At 34.1% G+C, this 27,440-nt stretch overlaps 1 protein-coding gene across 1 annotated transcript in view; it reads right to left on the bottom strand.

Annotated features, from left to right (window-relative positions):
* The window catches only part of FSTL5 (follistatin like 5), a 254,255-nt gene that overhangs the window by 53,404 nt on the left and 173,411 nt on the right, over positions 1-27,440 (bottom strand). Inside the window, 3 exon segments of the mRNA XM_054066262.1 lie at positions 8,211-8,345; positions 9,823-9,984; positions 16,957-17,077. Coding sequence (XP_053922237.1) covers positions 8,211-8,345; positions 9,823-9,984; positions 16,957-17,077 — 418 coding nt within the window.

The following is a 27,440-nucleotide window of genomic DNA, read 5'->3' as shown; positions in this document are numbered from 1 at the left end:
GATTTGAGAGTTCGTTAAAATGCATCTTCCTGTACTGCAAACTAGAAAACAGAAAGCCATCTTTATCAGTTACTGCAGAGATACTGAAGAATAAAGATCCAATTTCCAAAAATTCATCATTAGAAGTCCTTAAGAAAAGTAGCCATCTTAGCTACAATTAAGATCCTGTTTTTGTACTAACAGAAGTTCCAGCAGCTTGATATTCCTTTACATCAATGCAGAAGCAAAGGCTCTCACCTCAAATGACTGCCAAAGGTAAGAGTAAAGCATTGTGATACCAGAGCTACTCAAGGTTTAAATTGTATTGATATGAACCAGATTTGTTTTTAATGTCCCATTGATAGTATTCTTCTACAAATATTTTTGCCCTGCATTTGCACAGAAGCAGGATAAAAACTGAAACACAGACTCATCAAATACTTCCCATCTTACAAAGGAATAAAGAGAGAAGGTAAATGATATGTCGTCAAGACAAACACTTAAAATAACAACGTGCAAATGAAGTACATAAAAATATCTGATAAAAGATGTTTTGGATGTTTGATCTAGTGCTATCAGTTTTGAATAAATTTCAGAGTATCATATAAATTCAAGAGGGTTACCACTACATATGCCTTTAGTAGCTCCACTACTCTCTGAAACTTAATGACTCAAGTAGTTGTAGGCTAGTTAGACTGGGCTATATGTACCTGACAAAAGGAAAGACAACACTAGCACAGAATTCAATTCGGGAAGAAATCAAAAGATTATAATTATGTCAGCTAATATGTTCTAATGGAAACCAGGTCTTCTCAAACAAGCTTGATTACATTCTTTGATGCAATTAGAAGTCTGGTAATGAAAAATTCATATAGATATAACCCAGAATTTTGTTAAACATCTAATTTGTTACCACAGAATATTCTGATTAAATATTACATTTACATAATAGCAGTAAAGCATGTTAATTGGATTAAAAACTACTAAACTAATAAAACTGAAAAAGTAATTTCCATTGTTAAATTATTAGTAAAAAGTGTAGAAGACAGAGCTGGAATGTGTCCAGAGCAATGGGTAGTGAGTCTTGTCTTAACCATTTTCATCAATAATCTGTAACCAAACAGAAAATAATTTCCTAAGAAGTCTGTGGATTACCTGTTATGATAAATAACAGAGTTTCAAGAAGTTGTTTGAATTCTTTGTCAAGTATATCTCTAAAATAATTTACACTTTGATATAGCTAAATGCAAGTTCAGACATCTGCTGAAAAGTAATACTATGCCTACACTTAGGGGGGTGGAGACAGGTAGGAAGGAGCAGGATTTGGGAAGTGAAGCCTGATAGGATTTAGGGTAGGTGGTAGATGAACATATAAAAATAAAATTCCACTACTTATACTAGTGGAAAAAAGTGAAATGGGATCAGTGAATGTGGAAGCAGAACATTACCAAATACGTATTTCTCTCTCCAGACCATTGAAGAAACAAATAGTACATTTGCTTCTGCAAAGAATAGTTCCCATTTTTAAAGCAAAATTTACCAAAAGCAGCTTCTGTTCTCAAGGCAAAAAGACCCTTTGAGTCCTACGATAACTGTCTTACTAATAAGAAACTTCTGTTTAGTGTTTGTAAGGGAAAGTAATTAAAATGTAACAATTGTATATTCATAGGATGAAAAATCCTAAAAGGTCAATTTATTGGAAAGAAAGAGAGAATCAAAGGAGGAAACTGAAAGATAAACTGACTTTGTATGGAAACAGCATGATTTATATTAGTGAAGATTATTAATTAGTAAAGCAAAGTACTAACAGAAATAGGGGATTCTCTGACTATTTGTGTCTTTAACTTAGGTAGATGTGTTTCTGGGAGGATACACTTCAGGCAAACAAAGCATTAGATCCTTATTCAGGCAGAACGGAATGCAATTTAATGTCTCATGGAATGGAGAATATAGATAAGAGCTAGATGAAATGCTTCCCTCATGCTTGAATCTATGAATCTATGAAACATCTGTTCTGAGAACTCAAACTACATCGGAATGAAACTACAATCAGGTTTTAAACTGTCTTCTGCATTACAAATGTGATTACGCCAGAGACTACTTCAATACAGCCAAGTTCTCTCAGGTATTATTAGAGGAACATTACAGTAGGGGAGACTGCTGTCTTCAATGAGTTTTAGACCAGGTTATTAAACCTCCAGAATGTTTTTACCAGTCACTGCAGAGTTTATCCAGTTATCACCTAGACCAGCTGTCTCATTCTTGATGGCTTTAACTGCAAACTTGAGGATAAATGGAATTCATAGCACAAAGATTTTCTAGTCTCTAGAGAATTAAAATAGCACAGTTCTTGCACTCAGAAATATTTTAGATGCTACTTTTGTAGGAGTAGAATGTACAGACCTATTCACTGTACGTGCTGCATGGTCCTTGTTGACTATCCAAGTCATGATACTTTAAAAAGCATGTTCTGAAAAGATATATAAGCCACCAAAGAAGGCACAAGAGACACAGAGGTAATCACAATTGTTATCTTTATGAATCTAAGCTGTTAATTAATAGAGAAAAGATTAATATCTAGTAGAAAACCAAAAATAATTGTTTTAATTTAGTATAAGATATTGTAAGTAGTTTCCAGTCAGAGTAGAACATTTTAATGAAACATTTACTTTCAGTTTTAGGCCAAATATTCTCAGATTAAAATATAACTTTTCCAACAGAAATTACAACATCTAAAAATCTTCAGGCAAGGTCTCTTTTGGGAAGAAGAAGGAAGAACAAAGATCACATTATGAAATGTATGCACACCAGGAAGAAAATTAATGAGAGAAGTGGGCTTGTTCAAGCCTGAAGGGGAGAAGGCTTTGGGGGCACCTACTAGTAACCTTCCAACACCTACACAGAGGTTCTCAGGAAGACAAGGTCAGGCTCTTCACAATTGGGTCTGCAGCAATTGGCATTTTGGGAAAAAGCAGACAGTCTTTCACACATCAGCCCTTCTTCAAATCTGATACAGTAACACTGTACTTCAAAGCCAGAAGAAGAATTACTGAGAGTGTAATTAGGAAAACTGCATTTAGACACTTAGACAGGGAAAATGCCTACTTTCTTTCAGAGATGGTAAAAATTATACATGAACAACTAGATAAAGAAATGCTATTGAAATTATCTCACTCTATAGACTCTTTCTACCCACAAACCTTCTTTTGACTAATTTTTTCATGTTTGTATATTTTCCTTTAATATATATTTATGTTCCAATATTCTGTTTTATTTAAAAAAAGCAAGTTAAATATAATAAAATGTTCCACTTACTAGAACAAAAGAAAGCTAAGTCTACTCAGATATCTCCCTTATTTGTTCAAATTGGTACTAGAAGCAACATTATTCTCCACATGTATTAAAAAAGAGCAGCACTATAAGATGTACACTGTCTCTGTGTGACCACAGAAATTTAATGACAAGACATGAAAAGGACTAGATAATCCTGGATGCAACTCTATATCTTACAGATTACTATTATGTAGGTTTTAAGAGATCATTTATCCCTGTGTACCTATCCCTTTGTTCTCCCATTCTTTTTCCTTCAGCGTTCAAATACCCTTCACTAAACCCATCCTTCCGCTGCTTGTGCCCTCCCTTTCTTCCTCACATTATTGGCCTCTTCCATTGTCCCTCTCTCCAGGCCTCTTTCACTTCTTCAATTTTACTCAGTCTTAGTCCCCCTTACTTCTCTTCTCTTGGATGCTACTTGGAGGACCACTCAAAAGCAAAGAAGAGCCAAGAGCATGAGACTGTTTTTTTGTACTTCCACATCCATAAAAATCCCATGGAGAAAAGAAAAAGAAGTTACGTTGAGAATCTACTCTGTTCTGGTAGTTGTAAAGCCCGAGTCTACTGAATGTGAATGGCATGTTCAGAACTCTACCAAACTCTCTCTAAGTGTCCACCTACTACGTTGCTTAAAATTTTTACTGTGTTGAACACTGATGAAATTATTTTCAATGCAGTGTGTCCTAGTGATAATCTCACAGCATAAACCACCAACACCAAGTCCCAGATTGTGCTGGAAAAAGCTTTCAGTAAAATGACTACAGTATATTTAATGCGAGTAAAATAATGTTTTCTTCCTAACGTCTATTTCAGGAATGACCATACTACGTTAGCAGAAACAGTATAAATGTTTAAATTTTATGTATAAAAATTCAAAGCAACAACAGACAGCAATAATGGAACACTTCATCTAAATGGTTGACATCAGAAGAATTAACAGAATCTGCTAATAGACAGCACCAGATATTTGTCACCAGTAGGTAATATAAACTAAAAAATTCCATTTACAACTTCACAAATCTAACAAAAAGTGTAAATGTATTTAGATAGAGATGTAATATATACAAAATTTCAGCTACAGAATAGGTTAATTGGCAAAAACTAATGCTGAAGTTAAGATATTCTAAAGAAAAGCTTTTATTTTTCTCACTTCAGTAAATGCCAAAATGCAAATGTATTTCCAGAAGTTCTATTTCTAGTGCACATTGTGAAAGGCTGATGCACTAAGAGAGGCCAAACTATTCTTAAGACTGCGATCCATTTTAAAAAATTTCATCTATGCGTGACAGAAAAATGGTTCTGTGTTCCATTCTGGCATCTACTGAACAGATCTAAATGTAAAAGTACTTTCACAGTATTTTCCATTCACTTCCAACTCAAATTACCATCTTGATGATGAAACATTATCATTAAAGTATGTTTACTTTTCTTTGGAACAGGAATCCAAATTTCTGAAACTGGAAACTTTTAAATAAACCTGGCACCCCTGAGTTATGCTCTGCATTATTATTATTTTTGCTATTAGCATGACACTTCCCACAATTTGGTATATGTTTGCCGTTCAATATATTTGTTTTCTCTTTAAAATGCAAACATATGTGTTTGACATAGCAATCCAATAACATTTTTAGGTACACAAGCAAAGGAAAGCTTCTCTTATTATTTAACAATTTATTTATTCATATAGGCACTAGTTTTAATTTAGGCAGAAGTGCCAAAAGATATAAGATTGTCTTTCAGGAGCTGTTTACACTACCCATACCCAGAGGAATGAGCTACTCATGCCCTTTCCAATGTATATTTTAAATTTTTCTCAAAGCTCTGTACTGAGTTTTCTGCATAAGAAATTTGGGATGTGTTGAAAATGAGATCCCACAGATTAATATCAACAATTTAGATTATTACACAAAGTAGCATTAAAACCCAAAACCTTTGATATGCATACAAACAATGGGTCAGATAAATAGAAAAGTGAACGTTTCCTTTGGCTATTAAAATTTTTAGGAAATAAAAACCATACACCAGTAAAAATGGAACCATGTTCTGTATTTGTTATGTGGCTTATAACATTACTGTCATTCTCAATGCAGTGTTATTTTAGTTTATATTTTAGAGTTTCACAGTAAAAGTTCTCACTGCACTCTCAGTGACCAATCAACTCAATGTTCTGAAATGCTTTTATTACATTTTACTTGATTTTTACCTTTTGTGACATTTATGAAGTAGACAAATCCAGATTAATTGACATGATAGTGAGAATTTGTTCTACTTTTGTACAAATCAACATCCTAAGATTTCCAGAAGGGAGTACTCCAAAAAGGAAAACATAAAAGATTTAAAAAAAAAAACAAACAACCCTCTGCTTTATTCTTTTAAAGTAGGATAGAACAAAAATTATTTAGAAAATGTCATCTATGACAGGTACAGTCTGTATCAGATCACATGAAATCACATCTACATCACTAGAGATATTCAGACTGTAACTTATGACCTAATTGGCAGGCTTTAATTTAAAGCAGGAGTAACATTGTGTTTAAAATTTATGGGTGGAGAAACAAAAGCCCACGGTACCATCCAGGTGATTTTTACCCGTGTAACTACCTATGTAATTTTCTTCCCTAACAGTTCCAAATTTGCTGCCTGAATCATTGTTTTGGGAGAAACAGAAAAACAAGCAGAGAAGAGTTAATAATAACACTCTTCTACTCTTCATTTCAGTTTAATAATGCTGAAAAGGGACTTTTTATAAACAGAAGCATTTATCTAAACAGTATCTATCAAGTTTTTACCTGTGAAGGCAGTTTATTCATGTAGTTGTTACAATGACATTGAAAGCAATTGCTTTCTTTAATATTATGTCCCTTATGTCTTTCTGCATGTACAGAAATGGTGGTTTGAGCCAAGGGATGCAAATCAGAGTACTGGAGAAAGCATCTCATGTAAATATCTATTGTACCTACATTTGAATGATGTAGTTATGCACCTATGAACTATACATTTATTTACATATCCACCAATTTTTAGGAAACTGTGTTCAGACACCAAGGAACACAATGGTAACACATAACATAACACATAACATAGAACTAGCAGAGTAAATTACTTTTACAGGAAGGAAGGAGATTGAATCTTTTGGATGAACTATGTCTGTCTTCCTTCATGTACATCTTTAATGACACCAATAGAAATCATAACGACTTACTGCTAGTAGACTTTAAGGCATTTGGTGCCCATTGCATAGCATGTGATTTTACAAATCCTGTAAAGTTAGCTGATCTAAAATTATTGCATCACATTACAATGCCTGAAAACAGTATTTTGCATAGATGTGCCTATTCCTGCATAATTACCACAGATCAGGTCTTCAGTGGACACAACGAATATGTAACTAAATCACTTGAAATATGGGCAACAGATATAAATATTTTGTTGTAAGGCCAAGCAAGTCTTAACCAAGCATGAGTAAATGCCAGTTTGTCAGGGTTATGTAATGTGGCAGCATTCACATTTTTCACAACTGCAAAAGGCAAATGGAGGTGACTGAGCTACTTAATGTCACCAGATTACTAGAAATTCAGCATGATCAAACAAATTATTTAACCTCAGCTGGCTTTTCAGAAATTTCTGAGCAGTCATTTTCAAGACATTTAAAAAAAACCCCAAACAGCAAGACTTTTGAAATGACAGTCATAATTAGTGTTACTAAAAGCAGCTACTTAAAGATATTAACATCTGGATTATAAAATTTTCCTGCACAGTAGATTTCCTCTGAAACATTTAAAGCTTAATAACCATATATGTAACTGAACTCAGCATCTTAAGACAGGATTGTCAGGCAGACTTGCATTGCTATTAATTCTGCCGCTAGTACCTTCTGTCGAGTACTCATTACTGTTGAATAAGCTTCTAGAGAAATAGGATCGCCTTAAGTTAATGGAATCAGCCTCACTAGTAAAATAACTATCATTTTACTAGATAAATCCTAATGAATATGTAGTAAGAGCTTTAAAAGAAAAAAAAAAAACCAACAAAAAAAGTAAAACCAGCCTGATCTAGTGGGAGGTGTCCCTGCCCATGGCAGGAGGGTGGGAACTAGATGATCTTTAAGATCCCTTCCAACACAAACCATGCTATGATTCTATGAGATAGGTGAAGTGTAAACTCAGAAATGTTTTTTTTTTATGATCAGAGGAAAGAAGGGGTAGTGGAAAGACGTATCAAGGCAGACAAATAACAGATAAGTAGTATTTTTAAGCCTCACTATCATTCAACAAAGGATAAAGAAACCTACTTTTTGGTAGTGGTAGAGATTTCTTTGGCACATTGAACTCCCAATTTAGCAAAAGACATGTGGTCGCTGTTGCTCCACATTTCTGGAGAACCAGTTATCCAGGCACAATACAGGCTGGAACTAATCTGGACCTGCTAGGCATTTCAGCAGGCGAGATCAAGTCCTGTAATGTCTCTCACGTCACAGAGGTCAAGGTTGACTTTTGCTATATCTCAAGAACATACAGGAAGAAAAACTAGAAAAAATCTTCCTCCCACATCCCCATCAACTCCCAGAAACCACACCAGCATTTACCTTATTTTGGCATCCAATTCCTTTCCCCCTTTGTATTCCCTTCATATGCAACAAAATTATCATGAGAAAACTATCCAAATTTCAACAGTAGTGTGAAAAAATATGTCAATTCACAGAATGAACTTGAGAATTCATTCTACTCAGATTACACACTGCTTTCGGTGACTTTTCGATATCATTATTTCAACTTTATTTTTTTAATCAGTTATCTACACATTCTTATTTTAATGTATTTACTATTTCATGGTTTTTAATACTGCTTTAATATTTAAGTGAGAGTTAAGTGTATTTTTATACTTTTCACAATACTTACGGGTCTTTCGAGCAGAATCTTCTACAAAAAGAGAAGAAATGTCTTCATCTACCCCTGCTTCATTCTTTGCAATACAAGTATATGCTCCTGTATCTTCATAGCGCACATTGCTAATATGAACCTCACTACCATTTGCTGAAAGGAGAGGAAAATATCAACATGCAGACATGCTACAGTGCTTTCAGATTATACATTCAGAAGGCTTTCTCTGCTTATACTAATTAAACCATTTTCATTCCTGAGTTCATAACTTGGAGACATGCCAAACTAATCCAAAGTTATTCAACTGACTAGCAAACTATATGCACTATTATTCATCTCACCAATATCCAGAATACCTCAGCTGATTTTGCACTTCAGAGCCAAATGAGAGTCTGAAGTTTTCTATAAGTTTAAAGGACTATAGTTGTCTTTAAAATCAGGTAAACACTACATTTTACACCTATAAGTCTGTGGGAACCACTTCAGAAGTTTCATGTCAGATTGTGTAGGAATTGCAACAAACAGTTCAGGTTTCAAAGGCCAAAAGTCATTTGAATAATGATGCGTTGAATGATTCATTGCATTTTAGGTATAGCATACTTGTTCAAGTGTAGGATTATCATATAAACTCAGTTTTGTAGATGTTCTAAAGTATGGGTTAGAAGTGCACTGAGTTATGTTGTAATGCTCCTTCTAGGCAATCTTTTGCTTGCAGCTAACGCATAGATAATTTAAACTGGAAAAAAAAATAGGGAAAATGAAATGAGATTTTAAAAAATTAATTTCAAATATGTACATTCAAGAAAGTTGCATTAAACGTATTTTTCTTAGAGAAGGACCATTTTTATCTATTTATCATAAATATATTATAAAGAGGCAAAGGGGAAAAAAAATCCACTCAAACCCCTACACAAGAAATTATCAGAATGCTGCTATGGAGGAGTCCATGACTTTCTACTCATAGTTGAAAATTTTTCTGCAAGGCAATTGTTTACATGCATCCAGGAGAGAAAGCCATGAAAGAAGAGAGGACTATAACACCTATAGGGAAGGTAAGATTCTCTTCAGAGAAGCATTCACCATCTGCCTGTCCCGTTGTTACTTATACTGCAGACTGACTGCTGTCCTATCCTAAAACACATGCTGGTTTTACAGATGAATAAGAGAAGGTTTTGAAAGGGACACTGGCAACATGAGATATTTTTTTTATTTCCTATAGCTGATCAAAAATCACTAGAAGAACTGCATAAACTAGAAGGTTTTGTGCTGGGCATGTTCATTGAATTTGCTGAGCCCTGAATATCCATGGAAGTTTTATAGGCACAGCCTGTATTGTTAATTGAAAGCAAGACCTCGCTTTAGTAGTTTCTGTTTGGATTTTTTTTCTTTCTTTCCTGGAGTGTCTTTACACACCCCTGGAGGTCTGCTGAGACCCCTCAGAAAACAGCATGTCCATTATGGGTATTTCTCCTCCTGCACTTTATGCATGTTGAAGAGTAACTAGAAGACATCTTCTGAAATGTTTTAGCTTAGACTTCAACCCTAGATTAAAACTATGTAAGAAGGACAACTAGTATAGAAAGGATAAAGCACTTACAACCTGTAGAAAACAATAAATATGCCTCTTTACCTTGAAGAGTTAGCTGTTTGGATAGCTTTGGAGTGATATCAATTCCGTTCTTCAGCCAACCAAGTTGTGGGTTGGGAATACCTTCAGCATGACATCGAAGACTAGCTGTCACACCTGGCTCCCTTGCCTGGCTTTCTGGATAGACCCGAATGACTGGTGGAACTGCAGGAAACAATTACAATTTGGTGGAGAAGAGTAGTATCTTCATTTTAAGAAAAAAAATTATAAGCAATTCTAAAGACTACTGTAGATATATATAACACCATACAGATGTGATATTAATCACATATTCAGTGACATTCAATGCTGAACTCTGTAACAGTAAATTTATGAAGCAGAAAGAATGTTCTGTGAGAAAGAAATATTTTCACTGCTTGTGGTATCAATGACAAAAAATCCTAAAATCTAATTAAATAGTTTGACGTTGAGTAAGATTTTTATTTTTCCTTAAATTTATTTATAAAATATGAATAATGTACAACCAGTAATTTATGATGTGATGTACAGAGATTGTAATTGTCCTGTTTTGCAAACATTTTCTTTAATACTTCCTAAATACTTCTCCACCTTTCCCCTCTCTTCAAAACACCTATCAGCAATCCACTTTACAGAATTACAGAATGCCATGTTGAAAGGGACCTCAGGAATCATCTTGGTCCAACCTTTTAGCTTAATATATATAGCATATATATATCATATATATAACATATAGCTTAAGTGAGATAGCCCAGGACCTTGTCAAGCTGAGCCTTAAAAGTGTCCAGTGTAGTGGAATCTACCACTCTCCCTGGGGAGATTATTCCAATGTAAGGGTAAATTGGAGCTGTTAGTGCTGGAGGAAGAGCTGTGACACTGATGGAATAAACTGCCAAGGCACAGTGGCAGAAGTTAGTTCATCTGCTTTTTCAAGCACAGCATCCTCCAAGCACAGACAGCAAGAGTCTGATATGAGAAGTAGATTCTATTAAAAAAAAAAAAAAGTGAAGTATTTTTTATTTAAGCTAAAATTTCATCGACATAATTGTATTTTTGAAAGACAGAATGCCCCTCTGATAGCATGTTTTCTATCTTTGATACCGTGTTTTCTTTCAGACTGTTTTTTTCAGACACCATTCATTCTTTGAAGATGAGAACATCTTGTGTGCAGTGCACACAAAATCTGCACATTATCTGTAATGAAGGTTAAAGATGTATATTTCCTGTACACAGTTTTGTTTAATACAGCTTTTAAAAAGTGGAACACTTAGCTGTTGTCACAAAACACAGCTGGGTACAGGATGAAGTATCAGTTGGTAATGAAAGAAGATAACAAGATCAAAAATTAACTGCGTCTATTTTGGCATGAGATTAAATATTTTCAAATGCTATCCAACTGTTTACAAGAAATGTCCCAGCATGCTCTTGTATTAGAACATAGATTTCTATACTGCAAGAAATAAACAAATCTACTGTTTCTCAGATAGGATGCAAAAAATCAGTAGGTTTCAGGGATATTTTAAACCCTCTTAGAGATGAGGGGCTTTTCAAATAATATACATGGAAAATTACACATAATCCAAACATACAAACTGCAAATGTTCTATAAAAGAACACGGAAGATTAAAAATGTGAAAATTATGGTTGCTGGTTGCTTAGATTACCAGCTGAGTGCAAAAGCATACAAAAGTCAGGGATTTAATGTTTCTACTGAGTTTCTGGAAGAGACTTTGTTTTTTATGGATGCAGATCCCTGCTTTTCATCTCAACTCTAACATCCCCATTCCTGTTTCTCCCCCACTTCTTCCCTGTTCTGCCTCCCCTCCCATGGACCTGTATGTTCCATATTGAGACCTTGCTTTTCCCACTGTGTTCTTTAAACTGAGCCCCTCTTGACTGCACGCTCAGATGGGCTGTGCCTCTTTCAGTCCCTCCGCTCCCAGTCTTTCTTTGCCTCACTTCCTAGGGTTCTGCCTAGGAAGAAGTCTGCCCTGTTCAGCCCTTCTTGATAGAAGGTCCTTTAGATGGCCTACTCCATGTTGCAGATGTCCCACTGCATCAATGCAGAAGAGTTTATTTCTCCACCATGCCTCGAGAAGAGCAAGGAGCTCTATCTTCTTAGAGATAGGTTTGCCATCATTTAATATTCTCAAGCATCTCAGCAACAAAAACAGCTTTCGCGACCAACAGCCAGACATTGCAACTCATTGCATTCTGACTAGCTATGGTATTTCTTGTCCTTTTTGTGCCAGTGAAATATTCTGATGGCATATAAAAAATTACGGGTATTTAACTACCACACCTTGACAATTTTACTGAGTCCATGTGAAGTGAAATTTTTAAGCAGTACAATTTTGGAGAATTTTCATATAAATGAAATGAAATAAAAGAAAGAAACAACCGGATGATAGCAAAGATGCTATTGTTGCTAAATAAACTATTTAAGGGTTAGGAGATGTGAAGTTGAGGAAAATGCTTCAGTGAAAGCAGGTCTGAGTTTTCTTCTACTATCCCACATTTCTTTAGCAGATTCTTCTTTTAGCAGTATTTTAGAGACATGGACTACTTGCATGAAACCATAGAGTCTATTTCTTGCACTATCATTCCTTTGTTTGCTGCCATTTCCCACTTTCCTCAACAAATCTGTGTCTGATAGGTTATCTACACAACTAGAAAAGTTTTTCAAACATTGCTTTGCATTATAATCTCTTATTTCATACTACCTGTAGTCTAGTTGTAATATGTGACCAAGACCTGGGCAACTGAGACATGCAGGCAATTAATACATTAGTGCAGTGTGAGCTTAGTATAAAAAGTTAATTTCACATGACACATTTGATGGAAACTTTTTTGGGGTCATTTCAATTACTTTTTTGTGTAACTGACCATAAGTATTACCAGAAAATTATTATAGGTACGCAAATAATGATTTTCACAGAGGTATGTTCTAATATATTAACCTAAAGAAACATGCTTTATAAGGTCGTTACACTGGTCAAAAAGGGAGGAGAGAGAAGACATTTTGTACTTAGCAGTATCATATAAAATACAGAATTGAATGAATCCTACATCCCTTATCATTCAGTTCAAGAAGGAATATAGGGCTGTTAGTTCCAAATATGGTGAATATGTATAAGGTCTAAGCTGTCTGTAATCCAGGGAGAATATATGTGTTTAAGAAAGATATATGTAATATATATATATATAGTCAACTAGGTTCTTCTATTGCCGTATATGATAATTCTTTTTGATTAAACTGAGAGATTTTGTTTGGAAAAACAAAGGTGTTAAACAATTCTTCAGACAATATAAATCATCAGTTTAGGTCTAGCTGATGGTCTGGCCTCTCTTTTCTTTACCTTAAGATAACAAAAATTTTGGGTTTTTAGCAGGCCTTTTGTCTTGAAACTAAGGTGGGGAAAATTCTTGTCAGCTCTTCGTAAAAATTTGCCTTGTAAACCAATGTGAAAGCTCAGAGGGTAGGGTACTATTGATAATACATAAATAGAAAGAAAAATATGATACTGTGCTGCATAGCGTTAATTTGTAACATACACCATAAACTCATATCAGTTTTAGAGCTGGTTTGAAATTGAAGGCAGTCTTCCTTTTTGTTTATAATATGATTAATGAAATTTTGGTTGTTTGACTAGAAACAACTTCCCAAAAGTGAAACTCCTCAATTTTACACTTTGAAAAATCAGGAAAAAAGTCTTGGTTTATTATTCAAATTCTGGTTTTTTCACTTAACAGATGTGTATATTTCTGTTGTCTGAGAAATCTGAATATTAACATATGAAGTTGTTAATTGAATATATTAATATCATCAAAGGGGATGTTAGAGACAATTGGCCCCCTACCAAATACAATAACCTGTATTAGAAGAATGTCTGAGATTGTTAAAGACTTTTTTTCTTTGATCATCTTTTTACTGTTTTGTTTAGAAGAACTCTCACAGCATTCCTCTATAAACATTTGAATGGCTACCATGGGAAAAAAACCAACAGTCTAATAAAAAAGAAACATAGGGAAAATTATAGAACTCATTCCAAAATACAAGTTAGGTAAAGACAGGTTTTAATAAACAAATTATGGAGTTGATATTATAAATATTTTATCAGAGATTTAATTACATAGCTGCTGTTTTCTGCAGTGATACTAAGACCATCACATACACGTATCATTATCTGAGAACAGACTTTCTATTTCATGGTGTTTATGACATGTGCTGTCATCTACAGCAAAGGAAAAATACCTGATGGAACAATTTCCATTATCACAGATATACGGAGGAAAAAAATAAAAATCAAACTGACAGACCTAAATTCATATAGTCGTATAGTCTCGGAATAATGTAGCCACGAAATTACACCCTTTGAAACTTCTAAGTATTATGTAAATGCTTATTATTAGTAATATTTCATGAAAGAGTTATTCCTGTCTCATTACAGCTTTGGGTTTTTCTACATAGTTTCTATGAAAAAAGATTAAACACCAACATATTATAATATTGGTTACAACATTTACTTTACCATATTATTTGTACAAGACTAGACTGATTTTTTTAACCATAAAAACATGTCTTTTACAGTACTCAGTGTCTGCATTGTTAAGACTCCAAAGGAACCTCATTACTCTTTGCCACTGCAGTCAATCAAAAACTCAAAAAAAAAAAAAATCCCAAAGATTTTACTCTTAAAAGAAATTTAAATTAAAAATGTATATATATAATATTTGCAATCTAGTTGATGTGAAAACATTTATTCTAAAAACATATAGGTTTATACAAATGGAAATCAAGGAAGAACTTAAAATCTAATTACACTGTTTCCATTGAACCTTCACAGTACATCTTCGTGATCAATGAAATCTCACTATCTCATTAACGTTTTGTCCGATTCTCCTGTTGATACAAGCATCACTATATTAATTAGCCATTATCACAGCTACAAGCACTGACCATCAAGCCTGTGCTTAGGAAGATTACTTTTTAGAAAGACAAATATAAAGAAGAAGAGCTGTTCGTTTGACCTTTTATCTCAATGGTTTTAACTCCATTTACCCGCAATATGCAGAGCAAAAGACCCTATTGCTCAGAGGTATTCCTTTCTCCTTTTCCTTTATCCCCCCAAAATCAATGTTCAAAATCATTTTGGAAGGTATCACTCCAATGCTGACTTATGGAAGAGCAGCTATCTGAGCAGAGCAAACATGAACTAGTTTGAACTTGTTTGGACAACTTTAAATCTATATGAATGATATAGAGAAGCAATAGTAGTGATTCTCATATGGACCAGCCTTGCAGAAAACCTTCTTCAACTTAAGTGGAGTTTTGCCTTGTTGTATGGTGAACTGAGCAAAACATGAAGGAGTCTACTAATTTAACTGCTGCAAAGCACCTCTTCAGGATTATTAACACATTGGCATAGGTAGGGAATGTGTTGACAGGAATATAATTTTATTAATAGATTAGGGTAAATCAGAACATATAAGACAGAGGAGGAGAGGGTTGATCAAGGACCTTTTAATGTGCTCAACTCACCAATGATTCTGCTACGTCTACACAAACTAAAATATGAGTAAACTGCACTTCAGTCTCCTCACTAGTTTGGTCAGTATTTGCTATCTGACTTTTTAAATGACAGAAAACAACCCTTGAAGAAAAATTGAAGGAGGAAATTATGTTGGTGCCACATATAAGCTCAGGAGGACATTCCATTTACAAAGTGTTGGGGATCAGGAAGGGTAGAAGTTGGGAAAAAAAAAGAGATGGATAGGTAGATATTCTAAGCTGTTTTCCTGGAGAAACACAATAACAGAGATGACATGTTAAAAAAACTGCAAACAAGCATTAAACATCAAAGTAATTTACAGTGTAAAGGATAATAGCAGAAAGTAAAAAAAAAAAAAAAAAAAAAAAAGGCTACAAACCCAAGAATTAATCATTTTAAAAGACCAAATAATCTTGGAAGCTGATTTGGTGTGAACATTAATGGAAGATATGAATATCAGAATATTCCAACATTTGTGGATAAGAGATGCCAAGCAAGGTCAATTGTAACAGGGGTTTATGCAACTGACTAACAAGAATGAAAACAAACAATCATAGCAACAGTAGTGGCCAAGAAACTAGGCTTAGAGCATGCTTCAGGAGAAAGTTAGAGCCTGTTAACACAAAGTGAATGTGCAGGAGAAAATTGAGTTCAAACATGATTCTAGACAAGATTAAGTATCAGTATGGAATGACAAATACTAGTACTTTACTGCAGAAGGGTAAATTTAAGAGTCAAAGATAAAAATGAACATTGAAATAACGGGAAAGCATAAAGTCACTCAAAAAAAATACATTAAACCTCATTGAAGATAGTGTACATTGGCACTCTTGGACTCTTAATCAGTGGAGGAGAAAAATTGCATAAAATAATTTAGAATAAAAAACCATATATGTAAAATAGCAGGGAATAGCGTTCAAAAGAAGGGAAAGGACTGTCTTCTGTGCACTAGTAACAACAGCAGTTAAGGTTTGTTCGAAAACAGAGTTCAGGAAAGTGTTCCTTAAAACTTAAACAGGTGTAGAAAAATGTAAAGATCAAGATTTCAAATCCACATTCCTCAAGTTAATCTACTAAAATCATGGTTAGATTTCAAAATAATAAATGTGAATGTAGAAGCCTTCAATTACAAAACTTCTAGGGTAGTGCATTTTTAAAATCTTATATTAAATACAACATTCTTAACAAAAAAGGTCTATGACCTTAATTTTTGCAGTGTGTATTCCAGAATTACAAAACTACTAAATAATACAAAAATCCCCAAACCGAGTTTATGTGTACAAATCTCTATGTATATACAAACACACTTATTATTCTGTAAACGTACTAAAAAAACCTCACAGATTAACAGTTCACACTGCAGACAGAGCAAGTCCTCTGGACTATCTTTACTCCTTTTCATAACTTATTCATATGGAAGTAATAACAGAAAATGATTACATTTTATTGTTTTGCAAGGAGAACAATAAGGAAAAATAATTGTATCCCCTTTTTCAGTTAAGCTGTAAGACAATATATAAAAAAGTAAACCAGCAACAATAGCTCTGTTTAAGAAAATCTGAATCCAGGTCTCTTATGACTTGGTAATTGGAACAATTTTCCTTACCGTTCACTTGGAGAATATGAGTTTGATAGAGCTTATCATAGCCATCAGCATAGCAAGTGTAATTTCCCATATGAGTTGTGGTAACCTTAGTAATGTACAAGGACCCGTCATCTCCAAAATCCTACAGAGAAAGATTAAAAACAAGGTTACTGTAATTATGCGTACAGCTCTACGGCAATTATGTTCATCATCTTGGCAACAAAGCTGTGATTCAAATATCAAACATCACAAAATTTAAACCAGAATAGCTGACAGTAATTTGAAACACATGTATTATATTTGTGAATGGCAGAGTTGTTTGCTTTTGCCACATGTGTGTGAAAGAAAATACAATCTTTATTTTAACAACTAGTTAAAGTCTGCAAAAGTAATATGTTTATTTATTTAGCTATTATACTTACTTGCAGAAGAAAAACTATTTAAGATTGGATCTGATCAGATAGAAAAACTAAATCTCTGCACAATTTAACAAGGCAAAAGATATCCTGTAGAAATTTAGCCTGGAGAAGAGGAAGCTGAGGGGAGACCTTATCACTGTGTACAATGACCTGAAAGGAGGTTGTAAAGAGATGGGTGTTGGTCTCTTCACTCAAGTGACAGGTGATAGGATGAGAGATAAGATCCTCAAGCTGCATCAGGGGAGGTTCAGATTGGACATTAGGAAAAATGTCTTCATCAAAAGGGTTACAAAGCGCTGGAACAGGCTGTCCAAGGAGGTGGTCAAGTCCCCATGCTTGAAGGTATTTAAAAGATGGGTAGATGAAGTGCTTAGGGATATGATTTAGTAGCGGACAGGTATGGTTGGGCTTGATGGTCTCAAAGGTCTTTTCCAACCTAGTCACTCTATGATTCTATCATTCGTCCTTTGAAATGAGCAGATATATAGCAATAAAAAAAAGAAAATCCTAACTTTATTTCAATTTAAGTTGCAATTTTTAACTTCATCCTTTTATACATCCTTAATGGGCATATATTTCTGCTGGAGCAGAGTCCAAAATTTGACCCTCGTTCTGAGTCACAGTTCAGTTCTTGTTCTTGCATTTGTTTTAGGGATATGGAATTCCTGAAGGCAAGTGTTACAAGTAAAGACCATAGCAAAGAAGCCTTCCAGTACATCAGCCTATTCTACTTCTTTTGTCACCAGGTCCCTTGCCATAATCAACAACTCAGCTATAATACATCACTCAAGGAATCTGTAGGCTAAACAGCAAAAGAACCACAATAAAAAATGCTGCTATGTGCCCCCTTATTCTTATATTCTATCCTTTAAACATTATCAATGACAAAATACTGGGCTATATTAACCTCTGGTTCCTTGTGGCTATTCTTACATTATTCCATGGTCTTATGTACCACTTTCACATTTTCTGGGATTTATTTTTTTCAGGCCCTACTTTCAGTTTTTCTTCTTTCCCAGAGAACACAATCTCAGTGACTTTAGGCTCAAATTTCACTCAAGCTGCCTTTGACTATAGCATCTTCAGTCTTCCTGTGACTGAAAGATAAACGTCAAAACTGAAATCTAGATGAACTCCCATTTAATTTTCCAGTTTTTGTTCCTTAAACATAGTGAAAATATTATTCAAAAAGCCTATATCTCACTGTATTTCTTTGCCCACAGGTGCCTGGGCAACTGCATTTCACATAGCACAACTCTACTTCAAATAATTCTCCTAGCTGCTCACTAAGAGAAGAAAATTACCCACGTAAAAATTAACCAAATTGTTAAGACCATCAATACATTGTACTAGCACCTCAGGTAAACAGGCAGTATTTTTAAGCTGAAAGATGGCAGATTTAGATTAGATATTAGGAAGAAATTTTTTCCTCTGAGGGTAGTGAGGCACTGGAACAAGTTACCCAGAGAAGCCATGGATACCCTATCCTTGCAGATGTTAAAGACCAGGTTGAATGAGTCTTTGAGCAACCTGATCCAGTGAAAGGTGTCCCTGCCCTTGGCCGGGGGCACAAAAATGGATGATCTTCAAAATCCCATCCAACCCAAGCTATTCTATGAGGCTATGATTTCTGTGAAGTCTTCAATATGCCATTGTATGAGTTACCACTGGAAAATTCAAAAAAGAACCCCTTTTAATACTTAATTTTTAAACTTTGATTATTACAATTGGATTTCCTTTAAACAAACAAACAAACAAAAAAGAGTAACTTCAATCATCTTACTAGTTGGACATTTTTCTTCTTTATCTCTTTCTAATGTGCTTGAAGAAGCAACTTTTTTTTTCCTTTACTAGCTAAACATATGTTTTCAAAGTGTTTCTTTTCAAGTTATTAGTGGAAGAAGGAAGAACAGGTGTTCAAAAGAGCCACATTAGAGTACTTACTTATATAGCAAATGGCTAATATTATTGCTGCCTAAAATTTTTTACCTAATCTCTACCAAGGGTATTAGTGAACAAAACAGGATATAGGATGGAGTGTATTAACATTTAGCTGCTACAACATAGTTTTGAGACTAGTTTCATTTCACTTTCTTTATGCTAAGTTATTAGACATTGCTTTGAAACACACTTACCTGTTCTAGATGTTTGACTGATTCACTGTATGGTGATATCTTTCAGTATCATAGTTATTTTCCAAATAAACATATGTCTGTGTTATGATTTCTCCCTTCTTTTCCACAGAAACCATGCATAACCACCCCGTGGTTATTTTACTGAGAAAACAGTATTTCAATAGGATTCCCACATGGCATCATCATTTCAGCACTCAGAGTTTGAATTTTATGGATGGTTTTTGTCATTGTTGTTGATGAGTTTTTTGTTGTTTGATTTGGGTTTTTTTTTAGAACTACAAACCAAATGTCCTTAGCTTATTGTTACACTGAGTTTAATAGTTGCTTTGTTAATTAAAGCAAACATATCAATACAAAGAGAACTTAGCATTGTAAGCAGTGTTTGGAAAGCGATGGTGAAGGATAAACAGAGTTCTCTGACATTGAATGTTGACATATATTTAGTGCTTTATAGAATAACTCACAAGTCAATGAAAAAAAACGCGTCTATAGAGACAATCACAAGCACCATTGAACCAAAGACTTCTAATGTCAACCGCAGTACGTATAGAAGAGGATTTTTTTACCTCTTGAAAAAATATTTGATGACCCCCAAAACATTTCTACAAGATCAATTTTTGTTAAGTAGCATATTGTTCAAATAGAATCAGCACGGTACTCTAACAATTAAATTGAGAAACTCTGATTATTTCTGTCAAGCATAAAAACAATGATTCCACTGCAACTACATTCTGTTGAAGGACTTAACATTTAAGAATCATGATCCATGTCACAAGTAATAAATAAAGGAATACAGAAAGAAAACATTCATTTGACAGTGATTTTTTGTTTAGTTGCCTTAGCGCTAATGCAACAGAAACCTAAAGGCAACTTTTGTTTTTAAATCAATAATTATTTCCTTCAGTTTTATAACTCCTTTTCATATGATATTTCCTGTAAGCTCATTTCCTGGCAGCTGCTGAATTCTATATTTGTTTCCTGGAACACTAGCAACCACTAGTACCTCAATGTTGATACATAAGAAAAATTTGATTTTTTTACAGCACAGTCTACCTGTGCTCACTTTCACAGTACTGATTTTGTGACTTGTTTCACGTATGTGAGAAGAAACAATATTGTAACCTTAAAATTTCGATTTCTAAAGAACTTCAAAATATTAAGTCTAAAACTCCATACTTTGGGGAAGACAGGAAAAAAAAAAGGATAAAAGGAAACAGGAGGAAAAAAAGATGAAAAGAAAAAGTAGGAAAAAAGAGAGAAAGAAAAGACAGAGAGAGAGAAAGAGAGAAAGCAAGAGAGAAAGAGAGAAAGAGAGAGAGAAAGAAAGAGAAAGAAGAAACAAAAAAGGAAAAACTAAAAAGGAAAAAGCAAAGAATACAGGAATTAGGACATCAGAACTAGAGGTGTGAATTTGTAGTTACATTACCCTCAGACAGAAAAATATGAGCTTACTGGGTCCTTAATAAATGGGATTAGCAAGCGCCAAATATTTTGAATTAATAGCTTTTTCATTTCATATGAAACCTGTATTTCTAATTACAGTCTTTAACAAATCTACAAGAGGAAAATTATGCTGGTTGGTATCTTTTTTTACCGACAGTTAATAATGATGTAACACTTACACTAGCTCAGTGATAATAACACAATTTGGGTGGGGACATTCCTCCTCTTGATTTTCTTATGGGAAAATGAAAAAAAAAAAATCATGTCTCTGAAACAATCGGGAAAATAATTTGCACCTAAGAATTAAAATTTTGCATTGGTCTGCTAAGGAAAAGCTGTATCAATATTTGCAGCCACCTAGATATTTTTGAAACAACAGTCATTTGCTTGTAAAATGCAGTGAGTGTACACAATATTCTTTTTTCCCTATACATCCCTTCATGGTTTCTGTATTTGGATTCAGTCGACTCATGGATGTACCAGTAATACTAATTTCACACTTTCATTCATACTTTACATATTATTGTTCAGTATCTGTAACTTATATTATTACAAGGACACAGAGAGTAGATAACCTTTTGAGGGTTAATTGGAAACATTTTTTAAATAATTATTAATGTATGCTTGGTTTGTCAGATAAATTCAGCTCAGGCTTTTGATGCTAATGTCAACGTTACAATTCCTACTTTCCAAGTAATCAGTCTTTCTGTTCATGTTAGCAGAGCGATGCAACTCTGCAATTTGCTATTTCATGTTAGAAAGTAATTAAATTCCATTAAGAAATCTGAGAATAATGGCATTTGGCACCAATCCAAGATTTTTAAAGTTTTTTCCTTCTAGCTAGAGAGGGAAAACAAAACCTAAATTTCCAAAGCACAAATTCTGCATACCTTCTCTCAATCTCATTTTACAGCTGCATTATGAACAAATTATGAATCTTGTGTAAATTCACAGGTTGAAGAACCAGTCTGACAGAAAACTGTAAAGCAAGTCAAAGCTTACAGAAAGAAAGAAAGAACACAGTGTAATATAGTAAGTAGTAGTATATTACATACAGTAGGAGGTGACAGGATCTTAAAAGACACTATTTTGAAGAATGTAACACCTGTTAAGATTTCCTGGTTATTAATGCAGGCAAACTTTAGTTAATAGAAATTATTTTTCCTAAGCGTCTTTTAATAGTCAGTCAAGAAAGCTAAAGGTAGCAAATTCCTTTCAGTGGAGAGTTTAGTGGATCTGTCTTTGTTCATTGTTTTGACTTACCACTTGCGTCTCTGTTGACCACGGAAACAAATTTTCTGGCTAAAATAAAACACTGTTATATTTAATTAGTCCCTCTGTTTCTTAACACTGAGGGGACTTGGAAGAAAAAAAAGGGATTGGTTTCTACAAAGGCTTCAGTACAGCAAAGTATCCTTGCTAACATCGCTCTACTGCCAATAGGGAAAAAGGTGAAAACAAATTGTCAAAGCAGTGATCACCCTTTACTATGTCTTCCTAAAATAAGACTTCATAATGCATGAGCCCCAGCCATTAGATCAATTGAACAGGCTTTGTCTGTATTCACCAAATTCAAGAAAAAAAACCAAAATAACTGTGGCTATAAATTAATAGAATACCACTGTACCTACTTACTTAAGTAGATTCATGATTTTTTTTCTTTATTCTCTCGGATGTAGTAAGTACTTCAGTTTCACTTCATGAGGGAATTGTAACATCTAATAAATGGTAATATCCACTATCCTATGGAAAACAGACAGCATCTTTGTGCTTTTCAAACTACAGCAGTTGATTAAAACCTCCTTTTTTCTATTCTGAAACCTAAAAACCTTACAAGCTTCCTAAGAACCTGGAGGCACCACACAGAAAAGTGTCATTAAACCCCTTGCTCCTAGATGATCAATAAGAATAATAACCTTATTTTATACATAGCTGTATAAAGAGAATTTGTATCTTGTATATGGGAGATACAAGCAAGACATTAAGGGACAGCTTTGCCAAAGTACTAGAGCCCTTGAAGATAGCCATAAAACTTCACTAACCTTGACATCTAAGAAAAATCTGTAACTTTATGCTGTGTTGATATGAATCTGCAATAATGACTGCTAAATTTATTTAGACATTCAAAATCTCCGAGTAGCTAAAGCGTATTTTAAATGGAAATTTTACCATAGTCTGATACAGTTGTCTTTTTTTATTGGTTCGTGTTAGACACAGAGATATTTAGAATGATTCATATACCATTTAACTTCTACTGGTTTTTAACAAAACAAATTGTTATATAATCAGATTTAATCAGATAAAGCTCTTTGACATTCATTTCTCATATTTTTCAATTTAACATGATAATCAGTGACATGAATTTATTATAATTACCTAATTACCACAGTTTATTACAATTCCTCCAAAGTGTTATTTTTTAAAAAATCACCTTTAATTGTAGGTGTATTTATTTTTACACTCCAAGCTAGATCTGCAAAAAGAAACTAAGTGTGTGCTGTGCAGTTTAGTTGTATCAGATCACATTTCAAATATCTAAGTGCTAGGAGGCCCCCAAAAAGCAAAAGTACTGAAACAGTTTATTTTTCAAGATGACTCTGTTTACAAAGGCCAGACTTTCACTGTAACCACTGAAACTTGTTACATAAGAACAAGTTGACTCTTTAACTATTTCTGTTATCAAAAGTCTTAAGAATAAATATACATCCAAATTTGATTTTAAAACAGACAAGACAAGCTACTTCAGATGAGACTGGACAAGAATATTTTCTTTTACTAAGATAGGCTGAATTTTATTTTAGGTTAAAATAAATATCTGTCATTTTTCCTTCTTCAAGCATTCCATTCATAGAAAGCTCTAGAAGAAAATTTTTAATCATCAGTAAAGCAAAACCATTTGATAAGTAACTTTTTTGGGTAAAAATCCAGTTACTTCCATCTCATTTTTCCCGCAAAGGTATAATAAAAATACAGATTCAGTGATCCTTTGTAAATTTGTCTGAATTTTCCTTGCTCTAGGGTAGGATAAATTTTTATACCAAACCAAATTATATCTTATTTAGGAACCTTATTTCAACTTCACTTCTTCTGATTGTTCTGATTCTTCCGAGTTCAGTGCTACAATAGCCAGACATACACAAAAGGAGAATTAGATGCAACTGTTCCCCAATGCAAAAACTGCATCTTCCTTTTTTTTAAATTCCCACCCACTTTGAAGAATATATCTCTTATATTCTTTATCAAACTAGATGGAGCTCAGAGTGAGCTTCAAACAAAAAAAGTAATGCTGTGAAGAGCAAGAAAGACTGAAAAGCTGATTCTCCACCAGGGCGTGGCAGAATGTTTTGGAATGCAGAAAACAGAAAATGGAAGCTTTCACTTCTAGATTTAACAAGTCAAATTGAGGCAGGTAACTATCAAAATATGTCATTAATGTACAGATATTCCAAAGACTGTGGAAAAAATATATAGTTATATCAATCTTATTACCTGTAAAGAACTGCCAGAATGAGTAAGGAGAAGACAGAGCAGCACAATAACAAAAGGCAAAAGGGGCCCAACTGAAAACAACCAGAAGGAGACTGTAGAGATGACCATCCTCAAAACTTCTACTTCAGCTAAGAGGTGAAGCATGACCAGATGATGGATGTAGAAAGAACACCATTGCTTTATTGAGCAATCATTCCCAAAATTTCTAATGTTCAAAGGTTTTTATGATCATGACATGTAAATTTGTCACATCATTGATCACGGTATATGAGAACAAATAAAAATTGTTAAAATCCCGTAAAATATGCTACAATTAAAATTTAGTATTTTATCTATATAGATATGAAGTAGAAGTTGAAATCTATGTAAAAATCAAGCAAAACTAGTTAGAACCATTAAAAGTATTGGCAGATAAAGGCACTGCCATAATTTGTACTATATTTAGGAAAACTTGTTGTTTATTTTATTTCCCCATTTTAATAGAAAAATGAAAACACTTTTACCATAGGTACAAAGGTTACTTGTATCCAAACAGGAAAAGTTCTGAATGGAAGCTTTTGAAAAAGGAGCTCTAAATTATCAAGATAGCTATATAAAAATGCTATAAAAATGATAAGGAAAGGAAGAATGCACAGAAAGGTGATAACATTTACATATGGCACAGAACTTGGGGCAATGAAAGAGAAATTAGTCTGTACTAAAGAAGATCATTAATAAAATTTAGATATGAATTGATACATGGTTCTGGGAGTATGGGTAAATAGATCATTGAGCAGTTTAATTCAGAGAAATCTTAAATGTCATCATTTGAACATCCTGTCAGATGTCATCTTCTGTTGTAATACTGTCAGAACTCACAAATTATGCAGGCTTGATCTGGATAAGTAATTTGCTTCATGTCACTTTTGCAAGCGGAGGTACTGATGATTTTACAGGTGGGTGGCAATGTTCTTTTTGAGTCAGTACCGAATAAATACCTTGGTACGCCTCTGGAAGATATTTTTAATTGAATTATTAGTTTTTAAGATATTATAAATGCCAACTGAGCCAAATTCACAGTAGGTAATTATGTCCTACCTATCTTAATTCTTCCTCCTGGGATACTTGTAAGGGAGGAACAAAAAGGTGGGTTTTTTTTCATGTTTAAGCAATTGTATCTTTCTGTTCAGTGAAACACGCTCTTGGATATCAAAGCCCTCCTATTTAATGTACTAGAAGGATGATTTGAAAGTCAGGGCTGTGAGCCACAAAATGCTATTATTAACAAAGCCTATTTCTATGCTTTTAAGAAGGACTGACCTTTCCTGCTATCTCTAGCCTAGTCTAGATTGCTCTTTTGAGACTTCTGTTCTAAAAGAATAACCTGAGAAGCTTAGCATTCACTTTGCATCCCATAAAACTCTTCTACACAATTCTTATCAAAGCTATGGAAAACATTAAGTCTAATAGGATAGCAAAAGTACCACAAAACGACATGGGCAAGTTGGAAAAATATGTAACTACTAATAATATCATGCAGAAATTATGTTTTTCATGCAGCTGAGGGAATGTATACTGCAGAGAAAAATACATAACCCTATGTAAAAAAAAATAACTGTACACAAAAATAAAATCAGAAATTACTAGCACAAGGTGAATTTGCTAGTATCAGCAAAAAAAGAGTGCAGACATAATGTATATCTCTCTATATACCTGTATAGAAAAGAACAGAGAAAATAGTGAATTTGAACTGAAAAGAAAGGGTTGAGGAAGAAAGGTGCTATGATAGTGAAAAAAAAAGACGCTTACAAAAATTCTGAAGTAAGCTTATAACACAATAGATCAAATTAGCTTTTCACTAATGTTAAAATACAGGAGAGATGGGCAAAAGTGTAAAGAAAGGTAGGTGTGATAGAAATTCTGGTGTTTTTGAAAAAAGGGGTGCAGGTTACTATAGCAGTAGAACAATAATAATGTTTGAATGAATAATATTGCTAAAAAGTCAAGATATATCTATAAGACGTCTTGGTGAAAGGAAAATATGACTATAAATGAAGTTGCTAGCTCTCTATCTTGCTTAAAATAGTTCCATGTTTCTACATAGTCTGCTAATTAGTGTTTACTATACGAAATTTAAAAATTGAACAGGGATATAAATACATGGTAAAATATCAACAATAATCAAACCTGTTGTTATTTACTACCTTTATATTCTGAGTTTACTTTCAGAAATTTCTAAAAAAAAATAACACTGTTGCATTCTGGAATTTCCAATGAAACTAGACAGAATCAGCTACAATGTACAGGAAGATATGTCTATGGAACACAAGGATAACAAATGTTTCGAACACCTTTGGTATTCATATATTTCAGCTCACACCGAAGACCATGAAAACAGCTAGGAGTACAGAACTACCATTTCAGCTGCTCTTCTAAAGATGTGTTTAATGTGCTGTGTTAAGAAATCCGTTTGGAAGAACCATTCAATTCAGAAATCCACAATGTTCCCTGTATTTTATTAGCAGTTTGTACCCATAGACATCACAAATGCCTAGTGCTGCCTTCAAGGTAGTTTAACACGGCTTGCCTGGGGTTATTTTCAAGGATATCTTCACAGAAAGAGGGAATGAATATACATGCTATATCACCACTTTTCACTGTCATAAGACCTTTCATATTTAACTTCTGAAAAGCAAATTACTAACAGACTCAGCTATTTTGGATACGATTAGTAGAAACAGCTTTAGAACACAGAATTATGAGTAGTGCAAGACAAGGGACTAAGATCTGCAAGAAACTATTACTTTGCCCCAGTCTCTGATAGGGAGAGGAGAGGAGAGGAGAGGAGAGGAGAGGAGAGGAGAGGAGAGGAGAGGAGAGGAGAGGAGAGGAGAGGAGAGGAGAGGAGAGGAGAGGAGAGGAGAGGAGAGGAGAGGAGAGGAGAGGAGAGGAGAGGAGAGGAGAGGAGAGGAGAGGAGAGGAGAGGAGAGGAGAGGAGAGGAGAGGAGAGGAGAGGAGAGGAGAGGAGAGGAGAGGAGAG

Source organism: Cuculus canorus, chromosome 4 (genome assembly GCF_017976375.1).
Source record: "Cuculus canorus isolate bCucCan1 chromosome 4, bCucCan1.pri, whole genome shotgun sequence".
NCBI classification, from domain to species: domain Eukaryota; kingdom Metazoa; phylum Chordata; class Aves; order Cuculiformes; family Cuculidae; genus Cuculus; species Cuculus canorus.
This window is presented reverse-complemented; position numbering and strand designations above follow the sequence as displayed.